General features: G+C 47.2%; 1 protein-coding gene across 1 annotated transcript in view; it reads left to right on the top strand.

The window, feature by feature from the left end:
• The window catches only part of Sk (small conductance calcium-activated potassium channel), a 510,824-nt gene that overhangs the window by 223,331 nt on the left and 263,119 nt on the right, over positions 1-24,374 (top strand). Inside the window, exon 3 of the mRNA XM_077677315.1 lies at positions 13,015-14,104. Coding sequence (XP_077533441.1) covers positions 13,250-14,104 — 855 coding nt within the window. The 5' untranslated portion in view covers positions 13,015-13,249. The remainder of the gene's footprint in view (positions 1-13,014; positions 14,105-24,374) is intronic.

The raw sequence follows: 24,374 nt of genomic DNA, 5'->3' as shown, positions 1-24,374 counted from the left end.
ATCAGTTGCAAGGCTGAATTGTGCTGCTGAGCAGCTTGAAATTCTAGAGAGAGGAACTTTTGTTTTTAGTTGGCGGCCGTGGTGGCTGATGGTGAGGGGTTGATATATTGATAATATTTAATTCAAACTATGTAATATGCCATATACTTACTAAGTCAGCCCACAACTACCTGTATTACACCCTGCAGGGATTTGAAGCCAGAAGTCTGTTACACTGACACGCTCTGCCGCTTGTTGCCCATTAGCGCCAAGCGTATCACGGTTAGTCGTTTTAACAAACATCATTTTTTGCAGTAAAGCGATCAAAATACCCGCTATACGCGATCCCGGGCACACACACGCAAACAAAAAAAATCGTGACGAAGTATTACAAACATACGTTCGACACGCCATCGTTTACCCACCGTGGATCACGCTACCTCGAGGCAAATTTCAACTCCACCGCGGCCCGAAAAGCCGCCAATTTAAGCCAGATCGCTTAAACTGGTCCTAAGCAACAACTTTCCCTTTTAAAATATCTTACGGAAATGAACGTACAACGCGCTACAACGCAAAATTCACCGAGCCGCCGCTGGCGCCCAGGCTATGCGGAGCATCCAACGAGGGCGCCGCCATCTTGCGTGCGCAGCGCCGTCTGGTAGCTGGCCGATTGGCTGGCTTGGGCGTTTGCTCCGCGGAGCATGGGCGCCAGCGGCGGCTCGGTGAATTTTGCGTTGTAGCGCGTTGTACGTTCATTTCCGTAAGATATTTTAAAACGGAAAGTTGTTGCTTAGGACCAGTTTAAGCGATCTGGCTTAAATTGGCGGCTTTTCGGGCCGCGGTGGAGTTGAAATTTGCCTCGAAGTAGCGTGGTCCACGGTGGGTAGACGATGACGTGTCGGACATATGTTTGTAATACTTCGTCACGATTTTTTTTTTTGTTTGCGTGTGTGTGCCCGGGATCGCGTATAGCGGGTATTTTGATGGCTTTACTGCAAAAACTGATGTTTGTTAAAACGAGCTAACCGTGATACGCTCGGTGCCCATGGGCAACAAGCGGAAGCGCGTGTCAGTGTAATTAACTTCTGGCTTCATATCCCTGCAGGGGTTAATAGAGGTAGTGTTGGATGAACTTCATAAGTATTTGGCACATTACATAGTTTGAATTTAATCTTATCGATATATAAACACCTCCCCCCCAGCCACCACTGCCGCCAACTATAAACAAAACTTCCTCTCTCTAGAATTTCGAGCTGCTCTGCAGCACATTTTCGCAGTGCTACTAATGTGCAACATAAATAAAAGAAACAAAACAGCTCCTGGAGAGCGTCATACACGGATTTATTAAGCGTCCGCCATTGGGCAACCAGACAAGCGTTCGCTTTTGCGTTGATTAGTTTGATGTTGCCGACAAAGAGACATCACATTTGGGTAACAGACTGAACTGTTGGCTGGAGTGAGTGAGTGAACAACTTTATTTTGTCCGAATCTGGGATGGGGAAAGAATTGAGGTAGAACCCCCTCCAGTGGCCCCCCTTCCGCTCAGATTTGCTGGGGAAAGTGACAACCTAGGGAGGTGGTAGTCACTGTGAAAATAATACTCGGAGCTGCGTTTGCCGCAGTCCGACCACAGCAACGGTGGAGATGGAACTAATACCATCTGCGGCAGAGGCAAGTTTCAGTGACCCAGTTTAGTTTTGAAAGAAGGTAGAAGAATTTTCTGCAACTACTCCAAAGTAGGTGTACAGAAAGAGCTCAGCAGAAGAAAATTGCCAGAAATCTTGCGTATTAAAGCACACAAGCAACTCAAAAGCTCCTAGTCTATCTCATGTATTAACATTTCATTAAAATATACCGTAAATTAGTGGTAAACCCGCACACGCATTGCCTACAGAGCGTAGTCAAGGCAAAAAAGCACCCGCTCCAGGCCCGCCGTGATCGGCGCGTACACTCCACAGAGGGGGAAAGGCGGCCCGCGCTCCGCGACCGCTGCGATTAGGCGCGGATAAAAGTTGTGTGCCTTTTTTCTTTAATTTCCGGCCGACATTGCAGCTACAGCGTGAAGAGAGCGCATGCAACGGGAGAGAAAGAGAGAAAGACTTCATTTCCGGTGACGCTGGAAGAGTCAAACATTGGCGATCGCCCCTTATGTAATAAATAAATAAATAAATAAATAAATAAATAAATAAATAAATAAATAAATAAATAAATAAATAAATAAATAAATAAATAAATAAATAAATAAATAAATAAATAAATAAATAAATAAATAAATAAATAAATAAATAAATAAATAAATAAATAAATAAATAAATAAGAAGTACTTGTCAGTGGAAGCACGGTAGATATATTATTTATAGAACGAATCAGCCCCCTTTTGGCTTGAGATTGTCCAGGCATTGTGGCTGGCCTGTTTTTTTTCAAATAGAATTTAAAGCCAGCAGTGTTGGAGAAATAAAAAAAATCAAGTGAGTCGCGGGTGACGACGTGCATGTTGTAGAATATATTCGTGTTGTGCAGGCTGGACTGGTAACGTTCTGGTACTCGATCTTTGTTTTTTAATCCTTAGGTCCACATTAAGAAGCTGGGACCTGATTAATTTTGAGCATGCGTTTGTGCGAAGCAATACCCAGTAGAGCACACTGTTTTAAACTTGCTTCGCAATTTAACAAGGACTAGAAACACAGCACCCACTCGCCACTAGTTTTGTTGGAGGCACCGTCTCGCATGTATACACAAAAATTCCCCGGAGCGTGCGCTCAAGAACACCACAAAAACACTGGTGAGATAGCTTCAATCAGAGAGCAGCTTCCAAAAAATAAAATTCCCTGGCACGCAGTAACATCGATCTCTCACGGACGCACTGGTTCCCTTTCGTCTTGATATCAAAGGCTCCTAAAGGCTCCCTGGCCATTGTGTTTTCACTCCTGCCTAGAATAGCCAAAAATAGCAAAGAAGCAATACACGTTCTTCTTAGGCGAGATGATTGTAGTGATATGAAAATGGGCTAATGCTGCAACCATGCCTTCTATTTCCTTTGTATCCATCGGTCTTAATCTTCCCCCTCGCCACCATCAGGCTTTCCGGTGTCCCCCTCGAAGTGCCACAAATAACTTCTGCTGGTGGCCTTTCCTTTTTCACTTTTTATGAATAAAGGCCCACCTGCTTACCTACACAGAAAAGAGGAAATAAAGGCAACAGGACAAGTACTCGCAACTGCTTAATTCTAGGGAAATATCCATCTGAAATAGTCTCACACATGCGCAAAAAAATATGCATAAAAAAGTATTAACAGATACATCGCACCAACGCCGCCTGTATGATATTAACGGGTGACTGTCTAAAAAAAGCATTTTCGAAGAAAAAAGAAAGACACGGATACTTCCCCGAACGGACGCTTGTTGGCTTTTGTGTAACATACGTATCCGTAAATTTATGGGCGGGGCACGGCTCCTGTGCTGTGTAATTGTTTTTGTTTGTTTCATACTTGCAAGGGACGCCGCAAATTTTTACAATGCTATGCCAAATATGTGCGCATGCACGACTCTCGTCGTCTCTGTTGCCTATTTTCATGCTACTTTTGGCCTATAATAATAACACTGCCACATTCAACAAAACACACTGGGCCATTCCAAGAGAGCAGACTACTGCACTCATCTGTAAAAAAACTGAAAAGTGTCGAAACAAAGTTATTCCCAATTTTCAATCGGCAAGCGATGCCCACGGCGATGGTGTTTCATGGTACTTAATTAGTGCGCTTTCCCGCGACGGCCGCTGATCATTACGTTTCTCGATAAAAAATCACAAATAGTGGTAACCAGGCCAAAAAGCAGTCATATTCGTTTTTTTTTTAATCGTGGCAGAGCCCGTTTTGCATCTTGCGCAAAGTTAACGAGCGGCCGTCCTGAAATCGGCATCCACACAAACAGCGGTTCCTCACTCTGCCGCCAGAGGCCAACTATGTTCAATCTCGGGGTGAATAGACGAATAGACCCCGGAGTAAGATATAAGCAGCATAGAGTCTTACTATATAGACTAGGGAGGAATCTGCCGCTAGCGTCTGTGCAGCTCACATCAAGGCCGTCTGTGTCGTCATGGGCAGCCATTACACCGTGCGCTCACCTTAGTGTTATCATTCTCTTGAATTGAAAGGTTTTAAGGCCGTAAATTTAAATATAATGTCACAAAAACGCAACGAGGAGGGTGCACTTGTGTAATTATGAAATAAAACACGCAGTTTTTAAGGTAGATAAATAAAAAATAGAGCGTGTTTTTTTTTGGAAATCTGCCAGAACGGTTATGACTACTATTCTGCAGACCAAGCTGGTAGTTGACAATAATGTAGAATTCTGGGATAAACTTATTAAAACCTAATTTTAGAAACATTTCAAATAATAAATTGTTTGAAAAGCTCAGAGAGAGAGAGAGAGAGAGAGAGAGAGAGAGAGAGAGAGAGAGAGAGAGAGAGAGAGAGAGAGAGAGAGAGAGAGAGAGAGAGAGAGAAGGCTCTTTATTGAAAAAGCAGAGAGTTTTGCCGGCGTTTGTGATCACCTACATGCTTCTCTGCTAGGGGTCGGGGATGTAGGGAGAACAGGCCCTAGAGAGAGGTGGGCAGAAAAGAAAAAAAAAGAGTGAGAAAAAAAACGAAGAAGCAAACAAAAAAACACTGGCGTGGTATGGCGGGCTTGGCGGACTATTTTTTAGATTGTGTTACAGAATTTACAATTTTGAAATGTGGCCAATGTCCTCCAAATATGAAAACAAACTTTTTAGGGCCTGACGCTGCTTCGAGGGGCTAGTCCATGGTCCTAAGATGGTCTTCAAAGTTACCGGCCCTTGATCTAGGCGTTCAATATCTTCAAGAAAACGGGATCTTGGTGCCAAGTAGGCCACACATTCTAATAAGATATGTTCGACGGTTTTATACGCGCACCTACGAAAAAAGCTCAGAAAGGTTTTATACGCGCACCTACGAAAACGAGCCCCTCGCATTCGTCGTGTTTTCGTTCGTGTTTTCGTAACAGGCCGTCTGGTACAATTTCCGCGGCGGTAAATTACCCGCTCACTCAAGATGCCCGGGCGCTTTTAACGTGTGCACTGCTGCTGCAAAATAGAACGGGGGGGGGGGGGGGGTGCACTTTCCTTACAACAAAGTAACATGCCTACATTGTGGGCTCTTACTTGTGTAAATATGTATCGCTCGTCAGCACTAGTCCTCCCACTTGCTTATACAACGAAGCACAGCCGTCTTGGTGTGAACTAATGCAGTGAATTTGGAGTTTCCAAGTGAAGCCAGAGAAGCGAAGTGAGAGATGGGAAGAGAGTTTGGCCATTTCGGCCGGAGCGGCTACCTTGTAGACATGGCACTGCACAGTGCAGAACGCAAACTCAAGAAGATGCTTAGGAATCGGTTATACATGCCAAGCCATCAGCTCTGGTCTTCCCATAACGCCATTACACCCCCCTCCCCTTCCCCCCCCCCCCCCCCCCACGCCGACATGAATCCCAGGCGCAGTTTTCTCTCCACTACACTAAGAAACTCTATGATAAACAGGAGCGCCGACTCGCCTGTCTCAGACTAGCCCTTAATGCCCCGAACTCTCGGAGCACAGCGTAGATGGTGTTGCCAATGGGCACTATTACCCAGCGCTACTCGCGCGCCGGAGCCTGCTCACCCCGCCGGGCGCGACGGTGAGGTGCATTTCGGCTGAATTTGTCGTCTGCTTCGGCGGGGGTTCGCTTTGGGCATGTTCTGGCGCAGCTTCGCGTCCGTTGCGCGCCTACAACGCGCGGCTTGATGAGCTTGTTCGCACAGGCGGCACCTCCTGGATAACCGAGGCCTGACGCAATCAAGTGGTCGTACGGCAAAGATAGCTTTAAGATTGGTTTTCAGGGCGGGAAAACAAATGTAGAGACCACGTACAGACATCTGGCCGATAGAGAAGCGTTACCTTTTCCGCACTGCGTGCCACGAACGAGGCTACGTTCCGTAAATTGGTGAACACAAATTCGGTTGTCACAGAAGCTAAGAGAAGCCAATTAGTTCTCCAAATAGATATATTACAAGTGCCCTCTACTTTTTCGCCATTTGTAAACTAAACTTACTGGCTCAAAATCGGTATGAATGCTAACCAGTCAGCGTACACCCCGAGTTGTATCAGTATCTCTGCTCGTGTCGCACGGGAGTGTAGCCCCGAGCTTTTCTTCTTCTATTTTGGAACGGCATACGACAGTGCAGATTGCATACGCATACCGCTTACTGTATAGTGCGTTTTGTCCTGCGTACTGTGCAGGTCACTGCGCTCCTGAGAACTACATCCAAATAGTATCAAGCAGCTTGCTCCTTGCTGTACAACGCACGTAAAACGCGGAGCGCTGCTTGAAAAATAATGATTGGGGATAGGTTCTTTTGAAGGCAACACTAATTTTCAAATCACCTTAACTATTTGAATTGCGTGAATGGCTGCTCCTTTCGCCAATTCAGACTAGTTGTGAGTATTTAGGAAACAACCACGGCAGAGGCATGTGGGGTGACGTTTCGAGAAATCTTTCCGTATCTCGGCTCCACATAATACCGTTATGTGCCAGGCTTTTTCCGAATGTCACTCGCTCCTTTTGCCTGCGTCTTTAACATCTGAGCACTTGCGACACGCTGATACGACATGCAGAGGCAGACTTCCGTCGATGCCACAATTAATAAGATAGCGACATGTGGGGATTTCAGCACATGTTACAGATTTAATTTAAACTTTATTTAATTTAGAAATAGACGTGAGCACTTTTTAGGACGAAATATAGATCATTATCCGGCTTGGATCTTCATTCTAGACAAACTCCATTTTTACAAACCAGGTCATCAGAACGCATTGCTCCGAAATGCATCTGGCGTTATCCGCTGGCGGCGTCGAAGAGCTTACACGACCGCACAGTGACAGCGGGTTAAAAACAAAGATGTTGTTCGAAATTATTTGGTCGCCTAATCACACTGACAGCGCATTTCCATATTCATTGCGAAGCGGCAGCCGTAAATTTCTTGCGTGCAAATGTATGCATCATTGCCGCCCGCCTATGGAAACTGCGGACAACCCTCGTAAACGTTGTTTGTGTGCAGAAGAATGATAAATCGTTAAGCAGGCGGCAGGATAGCGGGCGAGCAATAAAGTGGGAGATTCTCGTGCTGCATCGCTTTACCGTAATCCGAATCAGGCTAGGGTGCATGTTGTAGTGTGCGATATTACTCTGGCTCATTTCGTGTTTGGGTTTTAAGAAATGGTCGTTGCTCGATTGAATCTTAGATCTGCTCGGTTAGGTCGATATTTTTCAGCCCGCGGTGAATATTTGGGTGCAAAACCTTCTTGATAGAGAATAAGCGATCGTCACATGTATGGCGATGTGTGATTACCCCACCGCTCATCGCGGCCGCCCACAGGAATTTAGATTTCGCGCGCGTCTCGTTATAGCGCGCACAGTTTGCCATGTTAAAAGACAGATGTCGCGGCGAACGAAAACAAGCCGCTGGGGAGAGCGAACAAGGGGAGAGCAATGTACAGAGGCACAACGACGAGGGAGGTGCTTAAAAGGAAGAGATGAAAGTGAAAGCTGGGCACCCGGCCGCGCGGGGGACAATCGGCAAATGCGAATGATTTTTTTCTGGGCCACAGTCGGCCCTCCTCCTTATCTTACTCCGTGGTGGTGGTGGCAACATTCATTTATTTTATGTACAAGGGATACAAGGATGCCATGTGACGCTTTAGTGAATTTTGGTGCCTAGGGGAAAGGGATTAGGTAATGGGAGTTGGGGAAAAAGTATGATACATCCAATGGGGTATGAAATTAAAGGAAATGGTGACGGCCAGAGTTTTCGCATAGACCGTGTACAGTGAGCAGTTAGGCCCGGCTAAACCAGATGGCGCTGATACCGCGGACGCCATGCTGGCCTTTTGCGCACGTGAGTTTCGGTTTCCGCCGTAGACTGCCACGGTCCGTTGAGAAGTGCATCGTTTGTAAAATGTGAAAAAGAACCATAATTTAATGCTTTCGACGCAGTAATAGTTCATGTAGGTCGCCGCGACATTGAACAGAACGTTCGCGGAAGCGCTCCGAGGCACTGAAACATTCGAATGCCCTGGCGCGACGCCACCACTATAGCGTAGCTCGATCATGCACTCCTAACAGTCCCGATTACCTCCGTAGACCAGGCGTGTCGTGCTCATTACAAATCCGATGAAGTGTTAAAAAGCAGCGAAAAATACCTGCGCATTTATTCAGTACAACTGCGTCTCAGAACTCATATTCTCTGTATGCGCCCCCAGCGAACACCACACACCTTGCGAAAGCCACCCTCTGACGACACCATTACCTGTCAAATTCTGATCGATACATTTCGTTGCGCAAGTCTTGGTAGCGTTGAATCGGATTATTCGTTACATTTTCAGATTAGGCTAACGCAGCACCACAACTGAAAAGCTGCCGCAAAATTACAGTTCGCCCTTTAGCTCTCAGAAATTAGCTCTGACGTAGGGATCCTATTGGCGGAATGCACGCATAATTATCGGAGTTAAGCCAATTAGCTAGGAATAAATGAAACTTGCTGTACGAAATCTAGCAAAAATTACTACATGATGAGATAATTAAAAATACAAGTAAAGGACGACCGGAAACTGCCACGCCCCATATTTTGCCAAATCAGTTTTGTAATACATAATACAAAAAAATGAAAAAAAAAATCACGTCCATGGCTTTATTTGCCCACGCCGGAAAAAATCCCATGCGCTGAAAAAGCTTACTTACTCTATTTGAGCGTTTACACATTTCACTAGGCGCTAAGTATAACTCGCCATTTGCGCACAAGCGAGTTTCCCGTTAATTGCTTCACATATGCGATTTTCCCGTCCACTGCATGCGCTATACGACAGTTCCAACATACGTGTTTACGGAACCACAGGTTAGCGCACAAGGAACAGGCAACAACTGATAACGCGCAACAGGTATATCATGCCCATGTCAGCTGGCAATTAACGCTGAGCGCTGCAGCCTTTTCATCGCACGCCTAAGCACGAAGCGGTCAAAGAAAAACGTACAACTTCCGCGCCCATGCAGGGTCATTTTGTTTCGCGGCCCCTTGTTCGTCCATAGCCAACCATTTTAGCGTACGTTAGCTGAAAATGAAACCTTCTACAACAAGCTTTAGACACAATATGACAATACATTTAGGCTCAATATGACAATACATGCAGAATTTTGTCATATGGCGTGATGTTACAGCCATTACGCTCTACGGCTGTAAGAGAGTACGTAGAAATAAAAAAAAACTAAAGCCATCGGACAAGCCATCAAGGTGTGCCGGCGCTAGCCGATGCCCACGGCTACCAGTGAAGGCTACGGCAAGAAACCCGTTCTAGAACGCCACCCCTGGCGAATGACGTCACGTCAACCAGCGTACACGCAGCCAGGGCGCCGTGCTGCAGACCGGCTATACCATTATTTGCTATGGTTTTGTATTTCTAGCCTTCGTATATTTCTAAACTTCGTGCCTACCGCACGGAATTCTGAGCGCTAACTTCCACTTTCGTCGGCCCGCCTAGTGTCGGTGAACTGCTAACCGAAAGCGAGTTTTTCTGTAAGCCGACCTTTGATGAGGTGAAGCCCGCAAACCGGAGCCCGAAGAACGATAACAGTAATGTTCGTGTACCTCCCCCTTGTGCCAGTCGATAGTACACGGAAGCAGAGAAAAAGTTCCTAGAGAAAACGCAAGTCCACATTTCCCCGGCAATTGTGCAGTCCAATCGAGGTAGCTTACGTGGCTTAAGCCGTTGTTAACTTTATGCTTCTCTGTAACGACAAACAGCTTTCTTCTCAAGATAGATTTGATACAGGTAAATTATGTGCTCATTCCTCAGCATGCAGTATGTCTTAGAAGCCACTGCATTTGCAACAACGTGCTGACTGTAGCTAGCAATGGCGGTTTTTACAGCAGCGTCAAGCGCATTTCAAATAAGCAGTTTCAAATTACGCGCCAACCCACAGAGCGCAGGGCGTCCTAGTAACCGCGGCGTCGATAGCAACGCCACCACGCCCTCCCGTTGACCTCATTCCGCTCTCCATTTGACCACCTGTTGAACCGCCTCGTGCCGCCAGCGAAATTCTTTACGGGAACCCCGAGAACTTTTCACGTTAAGAACTTTGGATAACTTTGTCTATTTGGGAAAGGCGCAGATGAAGATGTGCATGAGTTCGTGCGGCAAACGCACTAGACAATATGTCGCAGAAGCTGCCATTATTTGTTCCGGCAAATAATTTGCTCGATGAGCCCCAAAATGCGTACCTTTTTTTCTTTCTTGAATCCAGCTAGTTGCAGCTATGCTTGCAGCCTGAGAACAGAATGAGACTTGGTAGTTTTTGAAGTAGACACTTGCTATACCCGGAACATATAATAGCTGGTAAAAGAAAAATCGTACTTCGAGTTGTATCAAATTAAAAGTTTGAACGCGCTTCCCTGGGCGGAGCAGAAAATGAAAATCTTGCAAACTAAAGGTCTTGTCTACGCCAGGCACAGAAACCACGTCAGGAAAGTTGGAAAAAAAGAACTAGAGAAAAAAGAATGAAAAAACTGGAGCAGGCTTAGTGTGCAGTGACCTGAGGTGGAAAAAGAAGACGACGGTAAAGGAAGGACAAAAACAACACCTGCTCACGACAGCGAATGGAAACAATGGACGCTCGTATTTCTGCTCGCAGAACATGCAACAAAAGCTGGAAATCTGTGGGCTTCCGGCCAACGAGCAGCCTGGCTACTTGGAGTCGCCACAGTGTCCCCACGTTTAAGAGCTCTAAATATACACACCCGCGTGGTTGCAAAGACAGTTTTAACCCAGTTGAATGTTGCTGTCACTCCCGGCTCACGCAAAGAAAGGGAAGTTGGTGGAAGTAAAAGGAGGTGCGGAGGTTTTAGGAAGTGGTCTAGTGAATGCTTTCCTTTTTTGTATCAATACCAACGAGTGCAGACGAGAAAGAAGTGCCTGTCTTGACCTAAGGGAAGTTTCTTCTTTCTTTTTGCTTTTACAGTCTATAATATACTTTTCTCACAAGGACGTACAAAAACTTCGCGTCGGCAAAGCATTGTGGAAAAAGGGCTTTGCTGTGCCGTCTGTTTTTGCAATAACGATCCGAACTTACTACAGCATTACGATGCGTTGTATTTTTTTTTTTATTCTGGGTTTGTCTTTTTCTGACTGAAAGCTACCAGCCTTCCAAATAGAAAAAAATTAATAGACTGGTTTTCTTTTTCCTTTGAGATTTGCTTTTTCTGACTGAAAGCTGCCAGCCTAATGAACAGAAAAACAAAAATAATGTGCGCGGCAACCTGAACCGAGAAAGCCAGCCAACAGAATTTTTTCTGAATAAAAACCTTACTTAACTACATGCCTACACTTCATCAGTCCCTTTCGCGAAAAAGAAAAGCGTAAATTTAAATGAGACGGGTTACCATTTGAGTGAATTCAGAAGTAATCGAGTTATTTCTGCGTACCTGTTCATATCTATCCGCCGCCGTGTCATTTGTTTCTAATTAGGTAGAGTTCAGCACTTATCGCACAAGGAAAAGAAAACGAAGCTTGAGAAGAGGAAGATTAAGTATGCAGAATTTCGATAACAATTGCAATAAAGAATCGATTACCGCAGTACATGTTTAAAATCGTCTAGGGAGGACGTGATCGCTCAGGAACACACACACACACTGCCGAAACAAACAGCAAAAATTTTGTCCTACTTCCCGTGGCCATTTTTAACTCCATCTGTTAAGGTTATCATTCACCAATGATCTCGCAATTAAATATGTTTATTCTCTCCCTCTCTGCTTCGAAGGGCACCAGTTTTTCGGGGGGGGGGGGGGGGGGGAGGACCTTTGGCGCACAGTAGTACTGATGGTCATTGTAAATTATGCTTTCTCTGATATTAATAGCGGGCCTGTTGTAGGTCGAACCAATTTTGTCCGTCTGCTGAAGGTCCGGCGTCACGCGGGTGTAGGGCCAGGTTCCCAGACCCGCAGGCTGCCTCGCAGAAACTGGTTCCCAGACCCACCGATAGAGGGAGCTGTAGACTCGCAGGGTCGGGGTCCTCTCCGTCCCAGTAGGGGAGCGAGAGGGGAGGGAGCCTCCTACTGCTGAACTTTAGGGGCCGATTCCTTCGCGTGAACCATAGAATTTGCACGGCGATGGCACTGCCGTTCTTGGGCAAGAGAACGTCGACGTTCGAGTCAACACAAGAGAATCACAGCTCTCCTGTTTCGGCAGATTTCACACTGGGCAAAACTGGGTTTATTTTTTTCTACATTTATTTTAGGTAGTACGTGAACCCGCATACTTCGTTCACTCGGAGCCATATTTTCTTTTTTTTTTTCACCACGTATGATAGTTCATAGGGAAATGTTCGCGGAAGCAAAACGACACGCGGAAAATAACTGCGGCAGTGTGCTGTGTGCAGAAGTGTAAACTATCAAATTAAACACATCTCCTTTACTGCTTCAGAGGTCGTTGATATGGTATAATAGTTTTTCGAAAAGTCATATTGACGGAGATAGCACACGGGTACGACAAGAAATTATACGTCTCCCTGTGAAAAGCACTTCGAAAGTAGAGGAACAACCGCGAACGCTTTCGCTTGTCCTCACTAAAAACGGAGGTGTCCGTTTTTTTCCTTTTTATTTCCAGCTTCTTTTTACTCGCTTCCTGGCCGGTCTTTGCAAACTTGTCAAACGCCACCACAATTCATGTAACCTAATTCACAAACTTGTTAGTAGCGTACTTGTCCGGCTACGAAGACCCACGTCATGGTCCCTCCACGGGGAAGCTACGCTAAAACTGACGCTTTGAAATTGGAAAACTTTTAAATTGCTGAACAATCAACCATAAATTTCTCCCAACGGGAGCGCATTGTCTCTCCTGCTGAATTTACGTGGGCATGATGTCTTTTTGGGGAGGCTTTTGTCCGACGGCCTGCCGGAAAGGTGCTAAGTTCAGTGAACCTGTCTTTTGTTCGCAGATGCCAGCTCTGCTGAGGCGCCGGCTGGCCGAGGCGGCGACGAAGACCAAGCAAAAACCCGCTGAGGCGTCTAGCCGGCAGCAGCTAGACCTGGGTTAGGCGTCGAGCCGCCTCTACGGAGGCCACCCGGAGGTCGCCTTTCAGCCGGCAGCAGCGCGCGACCGCGCTGCCGGAAACCACGCCTCAGAGCAGCGCCGCGGCGCCGCCGGGTGGCGCCGGGAGCCCTCCTTCCAGCATGTCCCTGGTCATGGTGACGCCAGCGGTGGACGATGACTTCCTGCCGGCCTCCAACAACAACGCGGCCAACAACAACAACAACAGCCACCACGCGGCCCCGGCGCAGACCCAGCAGGCGCCGCCGCCCCAGGCCTTTCCCGCGCAGCCGCCTCCCGACTGGCCCTACCCGCTCCAGGCGTCCGGCTCCAGCAAGCCGGTCGTGGTGCTGGGCCGGATGCACTCGGAGCCGGAGCGGTCCCTGCCCCTGGTGGAGTTCAAGACCCTGGAGCCCCCCGCGCCACCCAACTACCGGTCGTGCCCCGAGATCGGGCCCCAGATTCAGGTAGTGCAGTTCACCACGCCGGCCGGAGCCGGCGTCCGGGAGGAGGACGAGTCCTGCTGCGGCCCCGGCGGAGCAGACGAGGACGGGTTTCGGCGCTCCTCCGTGTGGGGCGCGCCCGCGGCCGCGGGCGGCGGCGGCGGGGCGCCCCCTGCGGGCCGCGCGGTGGCGGGCTGCGAGCCGGCGGCCGCGGCGGCAGCGCAGCGCCCCCACCTATGGACCCCGCACACGCGGTTGGGCCTGAGCGCGCGGTTGGAGCACTCGTTCCTCACGCGCACCGTGTCCCGCGAGAGCGTGCGCTGCGCGGCCGACGCGGGGCTGCCGGCGTCGTCGCAGCAGCCGGCGTCGCACCAAGCGGCGCCGACCGCGGCGCCCCAGCAGCAGCAGGCTCTGACCACGTCGCTGCGACAGCTGCACAGGGACAACGAGATCGCCGAGATCGCGGCCGACTCGATGCGCATCAATGGGGCGCTGCGCCACTTCAAACACCTGCGCAAGCCCACATCGACGCTCTCCATTCCGGCTGCCATGAAGGTGCGAACCGCCGAGGGGCTTGTCGATAAGCTGCTGCCAATGCTGCCCATGCCCGCTGCCCCCTCTGCACCATGCACAACAGCAGCACCAAGCACGCACTCGCACAGCAGCAGCAGCCCCCCGCTCGCGGCGGCAACAGGCCGCGCCGCAAAGTGCTCCTCGTAGAGTGCCCGCCGCAGTTTGACCCGCCGCGTTGTTGGCAGCCCCGCCGCGCATCCGCCGCCGACAAAAAAGTAAAGACTCGGGTGGTACATAAGGAGTCTGCTGCAGCACAGGTAGGACCGTACTCTCTCTCTCCTCTGGCCAAACAACATCAACAACACCACGCGCCTAGACTCGCGCGCGCGCGATGCTGTCCGACGGCTCAAGACCCGCGAGTGACACCGGCTTTCTCGAGCCTGGATTAAAGGAAAAAGTGCGCTCAAAAATCATCACCCGCTGGCGGGGCAGTTCGTTCGGATAAGCAGTGTCCAGAGGTGCCGTACGAATTGGCGATCGTGAGGAGCGCCTCACACGTGCGTTGTCATCTGACAGTTCAAGTTAGTAACGCAGCGAACAGAGTTGTTGCCTTTCCTTTATGCGTTTCTGCCCCCCAAGTCCAAGTTAGCGCAGTGACACCCAACAGAAGTTTTCGCTTATGATGCCTTTGTAAGCCCGTGGACTGTGGTTCTCGCTCGCGCTCAACGCTAAGCCAAAACGTGGCAACAAATCTGTCATAGCTGCTATCAATAGCGGAACCCTACAGCGCTAACAGTCTTAGGATACAAGGATATCAAAGCTAAAATAGCGATATTTACAAAAGAGAGTCAACGTTGCGCAACAAAAGACATTCCCAGGCCTGCTGACTGCATGCCCGCTCTTTGCTTCGCTTTGCTTATTCACGTGGCTGAGATTGGGCAACAACACTAACGCTGGTTTGATTTCGGTTGTTCTAACAAGCACGCTGTTGTAACAAATTGAGTGTTCGAAGTATCGTATTTTATATAATCAGGTCAGAGACCTTGGCAAACGTTCCCGGCGCCTTTAGTTAATTAGCAGAGGGTCGGCTTCTCGAAGCTGCTCGCTGTCGCGCCTTGCTTTGTTTGGTGAGGAGCGAATCAATAACGAAACAAGAGCTACACCCCGAACCAGTCGCCGATGAAACGTCAACCGTTGTTACGAAAGAGAACGGTGTTTTGAACGCGCCCTAAGCTTATTAGCGCCTCTCCTTCGGTGTGAACGTATTTCCAGACACGATGGATGAACTTTCCCTGCTAACAACTGCGCATGCAAAGTGGATACCCCAAACAGAGCGTCGATGCATGTAAACGGTATTGTGCATGATGCAAAACATGTGTCATTGCTCGCTTGAATGCTGTGTTACGCAATGTGTCTCAGCCACGCTCAGAAATACAAACAATAAAAACTCCTGCGTGGCTGCGCTTCTACGAAACATTCGTTTCGAGGAGCTATTCGTTTGCTTAAAACTCTGTCCGGTATTTTGCGAGAATGTTGCATTGACATGTGACCTGTGGATGTTGTCGTCGTATGGGCTGTTTTGAGATATAATGACAGGGCTGATATGAGAGGATATGCGGGATGCGGGATGCGGGGTTATAGAGTTTTAATCTTGTTTTTCGAGCGATATCCTCAAATACTTGCCAAGCTTTTTCGCACGCCGCGGTACTAGAACATGCTTCGTGATCGATCGAATTCAGCAGTAGTTTGTGGGAGAACGGCAAACTCGAATACGAGCCCTTCAGCCCGGCGGAAAAAACAGCGTGGCTGGGATTTTTCTACTGCGGAGCAGTTGCGAACAGGAAAAATGCGTGCTCCGTAAACACCAGCTGTCTCTCCGAGTTTCTTAAAGCGAGTACAAAAAAAGTATTCGAGCACAAATAGAAACTGCAGTCGCTTAGTCAGGGAACAATAGGGAAGCGGTGGTCCATCACGCTTGGTCGGACGGACCGCGCCAGCTGACTGCGACATCGTCCACGGACCGTTCTTTTGTGAACCCATAGTAGTTGGCTCTCTAAGGTTTTGCTCTGTTTGCGTCACCTCTTCGCTATGCTACCCAACAGTGCGATTGCGCAGCAAGTTTTTCGCAGTTAATGCGGAAAGCAAAGTTACGTGGGCAAGCATGCCTCTACACTTACAACCTACGAAACGCGTTAAAAGTGGTTAGTGGACCAAATAAATTTTTACATCCTTATGAACTTGATAACTACCACATTGCTGGAATTAGTCGCGGTGTTAACGGCGCGCGTAATAGGACGACGAAGAGAAAATGCAGCTTTGATTCATTCGGAAGGTTGCTAAACCGAAAAAAGTATCGAGTCAATTTTAAAGTAAACATTAAATATCGAGAAAAGTAATAAGAAAAACAGGTGAAAGAGCGCATACTAGTGACCTTATCACGTTACCCCCTGTGGTGCCACAGATACTTTATTTTGCTATTGACGGCTCCCAGCCTAAGCTCCCGACAAAAAAAAGAAAGAGGGTTCTTCGATATAGCGGTGCCTCTAGTTTAGTTTTATCGCACCGCTTCAACTACACCGCTTAGCTTAACTAATTAATCTATTTTGATACCCCCATGACGTCATTTGTGATGTTACGTGGCGGGAAATTTGAAAAACTAATAATTCAGTTGTTGTTTTTTTTTTTGTGCGAAAATATTATGGTGGCGTATTATGATCCTGTTCCTCATGAAAAATATCTCCGAACGCGCGAACGTCTGGTGCATTACTAGCGTTACCATCCCTCCAGCTTTGCATTCTGTGTTCCGTGCAGGAAAAAAAAATGACCGCGTATCTGCTCCTTTTGTTGCAAATGTCGTCAAAAGATGATAGTCGACTGGCTTCCATGCCAAGTAAATTCCTTCCTTCTCTTTCCCACTCACCTTTCCCGCTCACCTTTTACCTCCAGTCTCGTTCGTCCCAAGATAAACACGCTAGAAGTTTGCTCAAGACAATTTACATTTACCGCGTTCCACTGCTCTAAGCTTGCTGTATCGACAACGTTGTTATCGACGCCAGCGCTGTCGTACGACGGAAACGCGGGTGAATCGAGGGGCTGCACATTAATGTTTATAGAACAATGTTTCCCTTCTCCACGTGCGTTTCAAGCGGAACGTGGGACCAATCTAGTAGAACCTTTCGTTGCCGTTTGATTTCCTAAAATGCCACCAGAAGCTATAGTGGTGCGGGCGACAGCAGGCGATGGAGTGCATGTTTTTTCTGCAGTGGATGTATTACAGTCGAGTCCACTTATAACGATACCGTTTATAACAATATATCGGATATAACGATGAACAGCTATGGCACCGTCAACTTTTGTATTCTTTCTATGGTAAAATAAACCGCTTATTACAATGCTCCAGTGCCAGGATATCGGATATAACGATTGAATCCGGTAATATTGTACACCAAAAGTGCAACAGTGACGACTCTAATGACGCGGTTGCGCAGCCTACTCAGGTAGTGTCTTCGTAGGAGGCCCAGTGCGTGACACAGTCCCTCGGGGACTTTGTTTCCCCAAAGTACATTTTCCTCAGCTAGGTGAACCCTGTAGATTCTCTTGGAAAAGATTTGCGCTTGCTTCAACTGCGGCAAACAAAGGTGACCTACTGCTGCTTCTTTTGCGCAAATTAGTAGTAGTACCACACTGCTGGCATGCGAATAAAATGTTTTGAGCTCTGTTCCGTCTTTTTATTTCGCAACCCGCTTATAACAATTATCGGTTATAACGATGGGATTTTTTTGGCACTTGGATATTGTTATAAGTGGACTAGACGGTATTTCATTTGTTATCGCAAATGAAATTCATAATTTCTTAATGAAAGAACACTGCCAATATTACGTATGCATTAATTTTCTGCCTAACATTTGCGTATTTTCTTGTTCTTGTTCAACAATGTTGGCAAGTACGAATCTTGACACCGAACCTAGACGTTCAGATTTGGCTGTGGGTATATAAGATTATTGCGCAGCTTGAGTTTCAATTTGGCCGGCTGGCTAAATCGAGTCACAGACAAACAGACATACATACAGACAGACCAAAATTTCTGCGTTTAAGTAGCCCAAAAAAGACTATCTTCTTTAAGACGTTCACACTTTTCTTCTACGTTGCAGGCCTCCCGCAGTTGCGTCGGTCTTATTTCTAAAAGGTCAATTGTTACACACTGAAAAGGCGTCTTCGATCGTTGGGTGGTATTCTACGCACAGCTCCACTACAGACAATTCATTAGTAGTAACTAAGGTTGTCTACCAGCCCCGCGTCTCTTTCCTGAAAAAAAAAGCGGACAGAGTTCAGACTGCCTGATTTAAATAACCTCAGTATCATGTAACCTGCATTCTAGTGCCCTGAATAAAAAAAAACAGTATCTTCTAAAATTTCTTCTTATTTCTTTCATCAGTGTTTTAAGTAAATAGCGGGATTTTGCTTAATAAAAAGCGCCACGATGTCTTTCTACTCATTTTAGCAATCACCTCATGCGGCAGTTTCTCACTTTTATGCATAACGGTGTACTTAGCAAGATAAATAAAACAGGCTTAGCGCTGGAATTCAGAGTATTTTCTGTAATGCAGGGAACCTCTATTAGTACATATTGCTTCCAGCGTTATTCTCCTCTGAAGGTTCGCTTTGAACATTTTTAATGTTCTCAAAATCGCTTGTGCTGCCGTCTTGAAAATCATCTTAACTTTCTGGTAAGGGCGGTCTTAACGAGGGTCTATTTATTTTATTTCCTCTCTTTTTTCCTACCTTGCACGGTTTTTCAGACGCAGGGAATTTTTCGCTGTCAAGCCGGAAGTTCTCGCGGAACCTCGCGCACTGTGTACTCAGTCACCGTGGATGTGGACGCCGAGTGTACAAAGTTTTAACGGTGGCGGCGCGTCGCTGGAAATACGGTTGGCTACGCCTCAGCACGTGCGTCATCAACTACGTCACAAGTGCTTCCCTCGCAACCAAAATGAACAGGAGCCCCGGCTTACTTGTTTAATTTTTTTTGAAAGTGCACACGAGTCACTATAAAAGCCTACGCGCCCCACTCATTGCATCCTACTCCTTCCTTAAGACTTCGTGGCGTCCTACCGAAAGGGCCTCCTTCCGCTCTCAAGCGTCGTTACGTCACCGCGCCTGACTCCCGATCTGTCTTGATCATGTTCCTAGGCGCTTCGACCCTCGTCGCAGCTAAGCGTTAGGCCACACGGCTTTCATTTTCATTTCTCCCGTTGGTTAGGGCAGACCTTTGAGTCTTCTTCAGCGATGCGCTTCGCATCCCCGACTTCGCCTCTAATCCCTCTTCATTTTTTGCTGGTTGTATTCTTTAAATCTTTTGGTTTAGTTTCTTAAAACACCTTGCCTTCCCTTTGGGTCGGACGTGTTGGGAAATCAACAAATTTCATGGGATTTCCAGCCTCTTGATTACGCTTTAATTGGTCGTAGACAGTTTTTCTTGTGCATAGATTATGCACACAGTAATCACGCGTAAAACAAAGATGATGCATTCACCTTGACCATAACATGCGGAAACAGTGGTCATTGTTTGTAGTAACCAATATGAAATACCGTAGTGAGGTTGTTATTTTAACTGGGAACCTGTTTTGCAAATCGCAATTCTTCGTGTCCGCAGTTAAAAATACGAAGAAATTGCCGAGTGTGCGCACGAGAGCGCGGGCCTCGCGGTGACCGCCCAACGTTCACTGCACACGTTTGTCAGGCCAAGCATAGCCACATAGGAAGATCGACAGAGTCTGACAAAAAAAAAAACACTCCAGCGTTCACCGTAGTCGTGAAAACACTTGCACGGAACGAGAAACGCACGTCATAGCGTACGCCCCTCCAAGGGGATGTCCAATGATTATCACCTCCACAAAAATGAAAGGAGCTCACACTTATGGCAACAATGGGGGTGTAAAGGTCGTTGCGGCACCGAAGAAGAAGCAAATCAGCTGCAATCGTGGACTTAAATCTTCGTGCTGGTCGTGAAGGCTGCGTACAGCTTCACTACCTTGAGGTCTTACGCCTTAGTCTGAGGTTCCTTCATTTTTTTTTTCATATCTTTACAAATCGTCCGTGGATATGCTTTGCCACCACACATAAGTAGCAACAAATACGACCAACGTGGCTGATTCGGCAAATCAGGACGTCCAAAACGTGATGCGCAGAATCAAGAACCGCGTTCGCGCTGGGAACTTACGCAATGTCAGCATTACATTTTGTGTTACAAAATGGCTGATTACAGCCATTTTGAACGAAAAAGTGGCTCTGATAGGCCATTTTTGTCATCTAACAGAAATGCCTCAAAACAAACATTGCGTAATAGTTACGACAAGGTTGGACATGATAGCTCGGGGTTTTTGTTTTTTTAAATGAACTTCAAGTGCAGACTAGAGGTTATGTGATTACGTAATACCGGTATTAGTGTAAATCGTGGTTGGTACCTGTTTTACTCCGTAAAAGGAACGTAAGATTTTTAAACTCGCCAGTAGCAAGAAGACAGAACTATTACTCCTTAATTCTCCCGTACTTTTTCTCACTACAAAAATCGCTTAGTAGGCCAAATGATTTTCTTCGTAGCGGGATAAAAATACTCACATTTGGCCCTACAAATGTTGATGAAGATTTTACAGTGATGATGTTCGTGGTTCTTCGATCACTGTTTTTGTGTCGTGGACCGTTAGCAACCTGCGCACAAAAAAAAAATACAGTGCCCTTCCCCTCTGTGAACAAGGATGGCAAGTAAAGCTGTGGCGCCGAGCCTCAACGTGAGCAACAATATTCCTTGATTTGGGTCGTAGCCCAAGCGGTGCACGAACGAAAACTCGTTTGTTTGTAATTTGCAATTGGGCGCACTTCCTGGTTAATTACCTGAACGAAACTTTGACGAACTATAGTTTTGTTCCAGTGGACAAACAGGTGGCTGTCTGTTTCCCTACCGTGGAAGTGCATGTATTGACGGCGGACGAGAATTCCAGAATATTTAGAACTTCACTGTGAACTATGTATTTTTGAAAAGTAAAGAAAACTCAGCGTAACGTTAGAGTCCTCTTAGCGGCTAATTGTCATACAATTTGTTTCGGGATAGTTTCAATAAAACAAGAGTTACAGCCACTTTCTAAATTATTACTCCCCCCGAAGATGGACGTGCTTCATTGTGCAACACGCAATGTTAGAAAGCCATGAACTATGAAAACCGAGATTACAACAATCCTTCTTAAAAGGCTTCACCTTTGAACACAAATGCATTGCTCAGAAGACTTTGTTTTCAGGAGAAATACAAGCCGTTTTGTATTAAGGTATGAAGGCGTAGGACTTGTTTTTAGATCTTTCCATACTCTGAATTTGTAGCGCACAGTTTTACCATCCCGGGAATTTGAGTGGGCACCGCAACGTAGCGCTAAACTCGCGTGCGATTCTTGTCTGCATCGCTCTGTTGCCGGAGACAATCTGCTGGATCCTAGCCATAGACAGCTGTTCTGTAATACTGCACCGTACGGCACTTAATGGACCTCGAAAGTGTGTGAACAGGGACCTATGTCCCGTGGATCACTACTTCTTCGTCACGTGACATAGCCACCCTGGACGTGGGTGACCATCCTTGTTGAGGTCGCAAAAATGTGACGAGTGCGGCACGTCAAAATTTTACGCGGCGAGAAGACACGGGACAGGGGCCATGGTGGTAGATGATGCGATGATTTAATGTGCGCTCATTACACTAAGCGCCTGCCGAATGGACTCCGCCCCAAAATAATGGGATGAAGTGCATTCGGCGGGCATTCTCAGATATTGCATGGCAGCCTACCATTGTCCCTGAAGAGGAAAATGTATGACAGCTGCATCTTACCGGTACTCACCTACGGGGCAGAAACTTGGAGGCTCACTAAGAGGGTTCAACTTAAATTGAGAACGACTGGAATGGAAGATGATAGGTGCGAAACATGGTTAAGTAGCGCGGTAAGGACGGGACAAAAGTAGAGACCACGCGGGACTAGCGCTAGACATCAACTGAATTTTTGTTGGTTCGAACTGAATCACAGTTCTAACCAACTAGCCCAGATTTACGCAATGATAGGTGCAACATTAAGGGACAAGAGGAGAGCGGAGTGGGTCAGGGAAGAAACGCGATTTAAGGACATATTAGTAGAAATTAAGATGAAGAAGTAGGCGTGGGCAGGGCATGTAATGCGAAGGCAAGATAACCGTTGCGCATTAAGGGTAGCTGATCCCTGGAGAAGGCAATCGTGGCAGGGGGCGGCAGAAAGTTATGTGGGCACATGAGTTCAAGAAGTTTGCAGGATAAACAGGTCGCAGTTAGCACAGGACCGGGATAATTGGAGATCGATGGGAGAGGCCTTTGCCCTAGAGTGGGCATAGACAGCCTGATGGTGATTATGGTTATGGTGATGGTGATAATGATACTAAGAACACAGGGCTAGGGGACATTCTGTGGAGGAGGAGGAATGCCTTTAATGAATGAAAAGAAGTCAGCCTGGCAGCGAGCTTGGCTTTCTACTCCATATGAACATGAGATGTGCGAAAGTGAAGGGAAACGAAGACACAAAAACTCATACAGACACTACAAAAGCAAATAAGCACACAAACTGACAAATGCAGGATCACGCACACGGCGCACAAACAGAAGTCAAGTTAAGGCACATTCACAGAGTTTCGTTCAGGCCGGAGTCACGGAGAAATGACACCAAAGCCCGTGTACGCCGTGTTGCCGCGGCAGTTGAGTGCCAAGGACCAATGGCGTCACAAATCTTCAATGGTGCATCAGCACGCAGTCCCAAAGTTGTCTTCCAGGTTAGCCGCGGGGTGCCATAACGGGGACACACACACAGAACATGTTCTATGTCCTCACGGACACTGCATACTTGACAGTGAGGGGAGGCAACTCGGCGCGTCTTGTGCAAGTAGTGGCTGGTAAAAGCGACGTTGAGGCGAATGCGGTGAACGACTGCTTCGCCGCGCTTTCCCAGGCCACACGGCATTCGAAAAGTGCAGGCGGGATCGATCCTTTATAGTGGCTGATAATTTTTTGTCCCGTCCATCCATGTGGAGAGTTGTGACTGCCGCGCCACGGAGTACGCAAGTGTCGCGGCGTCACATCTAGAGAAAGGAATCGGGATGATGACACTAGATTGGGTGTGGGCCGCGCAAGCTGTTTCGTCGGCTACACATTCCCATTCACCCCACAATGTCCAGGTAGCCACTGTAACACTACCGCGTGAAGCATTCTGGCAGCCTGTGTATGCAGGGTGTGTATTTCGTGGGCCAGTTGCTCGCGCGGGAATGATGCTAGTTGCTGTAGCGCCGCCCGTGAATCTGTGAAAATCGCCCACATAGAAGCTTCTTGCCCAAGAATATACTGCAAAGCGGAGCGCAAGGCAGCAAGTTCTGAGGTCGTCTGTCTTTCGTCTTATTCAATGCCGGATGACCACGATGCAGTGAGCAGTGCACACTTATTTCACTTCCTCTATCGTAACCCCTTAGTCGAGGCTGCAGGCAGTGACAATGACATATGGTATGAAAACGACGAATGACGAAGTTCTTGCTAATGAGGGAAATTTAAGAGAGCGCTGTAGGTCTTCTCCCGTTTTTCACATAGATTTGCGAGAGTACCGCTTCACGTGTACGTATTATAATTGGCTAAGGTACTCCCGGCTGTGTAATTTAAAGGTCGCGCAGGTTTATTTGCACTGCTCAAAGCGTGCTGCAGGGTCCCTTTGATGTCACATGGTAGTAACTATCAGGAATTTTTTTTAGTTATGTTGCGAGGTAGTTTTCTGATGGAAATACCCGAAAAAAACGTCCGCGCATTCCAGATTTTAGCGCTGCCTAATTACAAAACTAAGGGAGGTCGAACATATCTCCTGACCCACGACTGAAGCGCGCCTCGTAGTCGAAAGGGGCCATACTCTCTCTCTCGTTAAACTGAAAATTTGAACAGCGTGCGTCATACAGCAGGTTTCATTCTTACCGTACCGTTGTTAGACTCCGAACATGAAATACAGAAGCGTCAAGCTGTTGTCCTCTCTACTGTGCCCGAACGGCACATCTTTTCGCGCCGTTGAAGGGTACCTCAGAACAAGCCAGACTGGAGATCACCGAAGTACGAGTGCTTCGACTATATGTTGATAAATGTTTTCGACCGTTAATACAATTTTTATAACATCGAAAACTTTGTATTCTAATCTGTTCGAAAGACTGTAAACTGTGTATTCTGGCTACCTGTTTTGCTTCAAGTTTTTGAGCTTAAGCAGTTCATGCCAAGGGACATAAAATA

Source organism: Haemaphysalis longicornis, unplaced genomic scaffold, assembly GCF_048455015.1.
Source record: "Haemaphysalis longicornis isolate Haplotype H1 unplaced genomic scaffold, Haemaphysalis longicornis Haplotype H1 scaffold_7, whole genome shotgun sequence".
NCBI lineage: Eukaryota > Metazoa > Arthropoda > Arachnida > Ixodida > Ixodidae > Haemaphysalis > Haemaphysalis longicornis.
Note: the sequence above shows the minus strand (reverse complement) of the source record. Positions and strands in the feature narration are given on the sequence as shown.